The sequence below is a fragment of the Triticum dicoccoides genome, chromosome 3B, assembly GCF_002162155.2.
Source record: "Triticum dicoccoides isolate Atlit2015 ecotype Zavitan chromosome 3B, WEW_v2.0, whole genome shotgun sequence".
Taxonomy (NCBI): domain Eukaryota; kingdom Viridiplantae; phylum Streptophyta; class Magnoliopsida; order Poales; family Poaceae; genus Triticum; species Triticum dicoccoides.
In genome coordinates, this window is record NC_041385.1 from 776,681,816 (window position 1) to 776,688,509 (window position 6,694).

At 42.4% G+C, this 6,694-nt stretch overlaps 1 protein-coding gene across 1 annotated transcript; it reads left to right on the forward strand.

The window, feature by feature from the left end:
* The first annotated feature begins 2,501 nt into the window (after nucleotides 1–2,501).
* On the forward strand, nucleotides 2,502–6,021 carry LOC119278438 (tetraspanin-18-like). The gene is made up of 6 exons (XM_037559787.1): nucleotides 2,502–2,778; nucleotides 2,881–2,980; nucleotides 3,100–3,180; nucleotides 3,277–3,381; nucleotides 3,703–3,897; nucleotides 5,675–6,021. The coding sequence occupies exons 1-6, from the start codon at nucleotides 2,588–2,590 to the stop codon at nucleotides 5,741–5,743; spliced, it is 741 nt and encodes a 246-aa protein (XP_037415684.1). The 5' UTR covers nucleotides 2,502–2,587; the 3' UTR covers nucleotides 5,744–6,021.
* Nucleotides 6,022–6,694: the final 673 nt, after the last annotated feature.

Below are 6,694 nucleotides of genomic sequence, written 5' to 3' on the forward strand. Positions count from 1 at the left end.
AAAAACAAATATGGTGAAAGTGGATCTCCCTGACGAAGACCCCTAGTAGGAATGAACCCTCCAGTCTCCTGGTCATTGTATCTCACTTTATATCTGACAGAGGTGACACAAGCCATCATAGCTGCACCTCTTCAGTGTGAAAGCCCAACTGCAGCATTATTTTCTCTAAAAATTTCCACTCAACTCTATCATAGGCCTTATGCATATCAAGTTTAACAGCGCAGTATCCCACCTTGCCTTTCTTTTTATTCTTTATAGTGTGAAGACTTTCATAAGCCAACAGAATATTATCTGTGATCAACCTTCCTGGCACAAAGGCGCTCTGAACAGGTGAGATGATGTCATCCAAAAAGGACTTAATACGGAAAGCAATCATCTTGGAAATAATTTTGTAAACAACGTTACATAGACTGATTGGCCTGTATTGTGTTATTCTCTCCGGTGTATCAATCTTTGGTATTAACACAATGACAGTATCATTCCACCCCTCCGGAATTTTCTTGTTATTTATCGCCTCAAGCACTTCTAGAGTAAGTGCATCACCAACAATGGACCAACATTTCTTAAAGAACAGCGCATGGAGACCATCTGTACCCGGTGCTTTCATGTCACCAATCGAAAATAGGGCTTTTTTTACCTCATCCGGGCGTATATGGCTTCAACATCTCCTCATTCATGCCTGCGGTGACCCTAGGTGTTACCTTCTCCAATAGCTCTGGGTCCGGTTCCTCTATCTCTGTGGAGAAGAGGCCAGCGAAATAATCCGATATTAAAGGATTCAAATAGGCAGTGCCCTCCTTCCATACACCGTGCTCATCTTTCAGTTTTGTTATCCGGTTCTTAGCCCGACGAGCCGAAGCAAAATTATGAAAGTACGGGCGCTTTTGGTTACAATGTTGGACGCTAATTACACGGGCGCTACAGACCTGTCGCTTCACGCAGCCTTCCATCGTACGAGAAAATAGCGCAAGCGCTAGATTCCTTTCCCGGCATCCGTACCTGGGGCCAAAGGTTGGATGGCCCAACTGGCCCCATCGACCAGGAATTTGATCATGGCGCGTACGCTAGCGCCAGCATTGTGGATGCCCTAAGTGTCCACAGACATGTCTTCGGACATCTAAATAAGAGGCAGCCATCCAACAATATTCACCAAATATCATCCCTTTATCCAATGGAGAGAAGGGAATGAGAGGAAAACATGGATTTATGGTGGGATTTGAGTCTGAGTAGGTGTGCCCGAACTCTAATTTGAGGAAGGTTTGAATTTTTTTGGGGGAACATTCAGACCAGTTTATGAACACTTGATGACTCTCGTTGGATAGCAAAAAGTATCGGTACTGCTTGGTTCAAACATGAGGGGGGAGGAGAGGGTTGTTGATCCACGTTGGAGTTTTTTAAAATAAGAATCTTTATTGATTAGAAATATAAGAATATGTACAATTTCATCCATATGCTCCTCAAAACCAATTCTTAGTCACAGAAAATTTAACGTAGCAAGTTCATGAGCTAGCTTATTCGTTTCCGTATTATAACATTCAAACCTCGTAAGAGGAAAATCAACAGGCGAATAAATAACAATCATAAAAAAACTGCCACCGTCGCTCCCGTATAACGTCCTTCATTCTTCATGGTATTAATGATTTCCATATTATCAGAATTAATAACAAGACGATTGCATCCTGACTTTTGTGCAAGAAATAAGCCGAATCTCATAGCCAAAGCTTCTGTTGTCAAGACGTCAACACACCGATCAATCTTCCAATTCCCGCCAACAATGAATTTTTCTTTATCATCTTTGAGTATATCGTCAGTTGTGCCCCTAAGCAGATCATGATTAAAAGATGTATCAACATCAAGCTTTACAGAACCCACAGGAGGTCTAATCCATCCCTCTCTTTTACTAGTTGCATTGGGGGAGCAATCATTAACAAGATTTGTCGTTATAGCACGAACCCTCATAAAAGTGTGGTACGCATCTTGAGACATTTCTTCATGAACCAATCTAGTACGTATATCCCACCATAAATACTAAGTGGTAATAGCGATCGATTCACGAGCATTCTAAGGCCCAGTATAGATAGATCCTCGTCTGGCATAAGAAGTGAGAATTCAAAGACCGCCTCTCTCGTACGGTCAATAACACAAGCTTTACTAATCACTTCGTTCATCCTCAACTTATTCCAAACCTCCTTTGCTTTCTGACGAAGAAACATCACATGCTTTGTATCTTGTAACCCGCTAGAACACGATAGACAAATGGACGAAATTTCTAGATGTCTATTGACAAGCGTAATACGATACGGGAGAGTGCCAGTACGCCAAACGGGTGACATGACACGGATTCATGTTGGAGTTGGCGTTGCTTGTAACAGAAAACACAGAACATGGGTAGGTGCAAACTAACTAACACGCGTGGCCCACGTTTCAGAGATGCAGAAGAGGGCCATTTGCTTTGCTGCCTGGCCTAGTTGGTCCACCTCCAGCTGTCCTCCTCCTCAATCATCCATCTTCTTCCCCCAAATCCAGCTTCCTCTTCTTCTTCTCCCCTCAACCCAAACCCAAATCCAAATCCCCCAACCCACCGGCGATGGCGCGCGGCGGCCGCTCCGAGAAGGGCGGCGGCGGGTGCGGGCGGTGCTGCCTGGGGTTCCTGCTCAAGTTCCTCGCCTTCCTGCAGGCCTTCGCCGCCCTCTCCGCCGTCCTCTACGCCGCCTCCATCCTCTCCCGGTGGGCGCGCCACCATGAGCTCCACATCCACCACCTCCTCCCAGACCTCTGGTATGTACTACTACCATCTCTTCTGTCTATCTCCCTCCCGCCCTCCACTTCCCTTCCCACCTGTATCTGTATGTAATGCTGATCCAACTTCTTGGCTCGCAGGTTCGCGTGCGCCGTCATGGCCGCCGGCCTCCTCTACTGCGCCATCCTCCTCGCGGGCTACGTCGCCGCCGAGACCAGCAGCGGGTGCTGCCTCTGCTTCGTAAGAACCACCACAAGTTACTCATACCCATTCATTCATTCACTCCCCCTCGTGCTTGCTTTGCTTGGGAACATTCATATTCATATTCATTTGTTACTGATGATAACAACTAATTCCAGTACACCGGCTTGGCAATGGTGATGATGCTGCTCGAGGCCGCCGTGGCCGGACGCATCCTCCTCAACGAGCACTGGATCCAGGTGGATTCATTGGATGCACATTCATTCCCCTGACAGTAATAAGTTCAGTTCAGTTGATCAAACCAGAGCACTGATTGATTCCTCTTCTTCTTGCAGGATCTGCCGTATGACCGCACAGGAGAGCTCGAGAACCTCGTCTCCTTCGTCAATAACAACCTCGACCTCTGCAAATGGGCTGCTCTCGCTACCTTTGCCACTCAGGTGCGTCAGATTGTTATAAGCAAGCATTTTCATCAGCTCAAACGGCACACCAAGTATACACATGCCTTTAAGTTGTATGCTCCAATTAATGCTCTTTCACAGTAATTTCCATTAGTAATACTCCCTCCGTTCCGAATTACTTGTCTTGGATTTGTGTAGATACAGATGTATCTAGACTCATTTTAGTGCTAGATACATCCGTATCTAGACAAGTCTAAGACAAGTAATTCGGAACGGAGGGAGTAACTAATAAGATAAACAAACATACTCTGTTTTCCTTTGCACCTCGAGGGGGATGATCTGATCTGTTTACATGTACAGGCACTCTCGCTTTTCTTGGCGATGGTTCTACGAGCCATGGTTTCACCCACGAGTAGCGACTATGACAGCGATGAAGATTTTGTGGTCATAAGGAGACCGCTGCTTATTGCCCAAGGAGCTCCATCCTATCTCCCTACCACGGCTGACCCCAGGGGTGGTCATCCGAACTTATGGAGCTCATCAATGAGGCAGAAGGTGAGAATTGCTTATCCTCCAACGCTTGCTTGCACTGATTTCAGATGGGACTATGCAACCTAAGCAAGAGTGTGCTATCGTTAACGATAATACGTTTGCCATATCTGTGCAGCACTGTTCATCCTAGCAAACTGAAGAATGTTTTGAATTGTTAATCAAGCACATATTTTGCTTCATCGAAAAAAGCACATATTTTTCCTTTTAGTTTCAATTTGTCAAGATTATTTTGCTGGAAACTTTTTATATTTGCTAATACTTTCATGAGTCATGGCCCTCAGCTGCTCGATACCATAATTATCTTGTACTCTACAACTACATGTGTAGTCCAGCGCAGGATTTAGAAGTTTAGTACACAACCTGATTGTAGCACACACCATAGTTGAAGCATTTCTAGATGAGTACTAGTTCGTTTTGTTTACTCCTACAAGGCTATAACCAAGCAAGCAATCTGAAGAAAAAGGTGTTAAAGTTGTATTGTTGTATGCTGATTAGTGATTACACATTATCTGGGCTGGATCATATGTTAGCTTTAGGGTCAAGTTAGTACTATCCTTTCTACCTTTTCAATACATCGAAGACGCAAGCCTTTTGTGTCGTTGAGTTGTAAAGACTAAAGACAAACTAGTTGGCTGGAAATCGTTCGCATACATTTCTTTAGTAGAGATGCAACAATAATGTGGAGCACGTTGATTGCAAAAGTAAAGTAAACAAAAAGGAGACTGCTATTGTCTTGCTGCAGTTACACACACCATTGTTTTAGAGTCATAAACCTTGTGCAGGTTGGAAAACAAATTTTGGCAACCTTATTATATGAACCAAACATGCCCTCAGTGGTCATTGTAAATGTATTGACGTCCCAACAGTGAGTCCTGTATTTCTACTTGAGATTGTGTCTGGACATCACTCTTCTCCCTAGCAAACTGAAGAATATATTGAGCCATTAAGCAAGCACGCATTTTTCTCTTTGGCTTCTATTCGCCGAGCTTATTTTGCTGGAGACTTTTATGTTTCAACATTTGCTGTTACTCATAAGTCATGATGCTCACCTGCTTGATAGCCTCTGTCATAATACTCATTGTTTTTCCTTTTTCTCTACCGTAATTGTTTTGTACTCTACTGCATGAGTCTGACAACCTAACCTTATGCAAAATCTTATTATCCTACTGCAGTTACTCACTATTACTCCCTCTGTCCCAAAATAAGTGTCTTAACCTTAGTACTCCCTCCTTCCCAAAATATAAGGCGCGATTGACTTTTTACGGTCTTTGATGCACGACTTTGACCACTAATATATATCAATGTATATGGATTGAACATGTATAAATGGCATCATCGTATTTGTCTTGCAGAACAATTTTATTTCATATGTATGTATACTAATTTTATAGACATAGAATACATGAAAATCATAGTCAAAGTTCCGTGACGAAGACCAGAAAAGTCAAACCACGCCTTACATTTTGGGAAGGAGGGAGTACAATTTTGTACTAAAGTTAGTATAAAGTTGAGACACTTATTTTGGGACGGAGGGAGTATTTTATAGTATGAAAATCTTAGAATGCCTGACAAACATTTCATATACCATGAAAGGCTATGACGATCTAACCTCAAATGAAATGGCAAAAAAATTGTGCAACTTTATTATATGAACCAATCATGCCTTAGTTCGACACTGAAAATGTATTCCCATCCCAACAGTCCTGTGTTTCATCTTGACTACTATATCAACTGAAGAGAATGACAGCTAATTCATATTTTCCTCCTGTGTGCCCTCTAGTATGGACTGAACTCCTCAGGGGACTACACCTACAACACACTGGATCAAAATGCGGTGCGACCGCAGTGAGAAGCTTCTGTGTGACAGGTGATGAGGAAGGAAGGGCATGCATGGCCTTGTTGGAAGCACCTGTGCAGCATATTCGTTGTATATCGTAATATTCCATTGTGTAATGCACACTATATACATTTGTGCACCCATTCACCCTGTCAATCTCGAACTCATTGTACATAGTTCCATTGTTAGTGAAGATCGGCTAGTTGGGAAGGACTTGTTGTCAACATTTCGTTGGATGTTTATTGAGCTAGCTAGAGATAGCAGTTTATCAAGTGATTTTTTTTAAGTAATTTTACTAGCATAGTTTCACTTGTGTGGTGAGATAGTATTATTAGGCCGCCAATTATTACATGCCATTTGTTCTTAAAATTCCCTTCCAAGTTAAAACATAAATAAACTGAAATAACACTCATACAAGATGGTGGTATACATTTGGAGATCACATGATTTCTTGTTAAAAACACAAAATCTCAAGATGGTTTATCACTACATTGTAGAAACTAGTCCTAGAATTCATCGCTCCATTGTAATTAAGTTGTGATTTTTTACTTGGGGAAAAGGGCAAGGGTTTCAATTTTTCACAAATAGATAAGTTCTTGGTTTTTCTGAAAGAGAAGATGAAACGGCGAACGATGGTGAGCCGATGTATCACCTGACACAAGCGAAAATTAGTAGGATTGTCAAATATGGGGAATTTTTCGCAGGCCGGTGATTTAGATTAGAATTGTGTAATATCCCTTAACATACATACATAAGCATTGGTCATTTTGCTTCTGGTCCATTATTGATAGCAATATTAATAAATTGACTTATCTTTGGATAAAATTATTCTTCAACAGGACAGCCGTCAGTTAGTACCTGAAGCAGGATTGAATTCAAGCAGGCAGGACTGAATTCTCTCCAATGCTACAAGACAGTCCAATCGTATGCAAATCCAACCCAATGAGTGTAGTGTTACGAACG

Bases quoted from the DNA above. Each gene is read 5' to 3' on its own strand.
- LOC119278438 (XM_037559787.1), top strand. From the start codon at position 2,588: ATGGCGCGCGGCGGCCGCTCCGAGAAGGGCGGCGGCGGGTGCGGGCGG. The intron at 2,779-2,880 runs GTATGTACTACT...CTTGGCTCGCAG, and splicing joins CACCTCCTCCCAGACCTCTG to GTTCGCGTGCGCCGTCATGG. The intron at 3,898-5,674 runs GTGAGAATTGCT...TGTGCCCTCTAG, and splicing joins GCTCATCAATGAGGCAGAAG to TATGGACTGAACTCCTCAGG.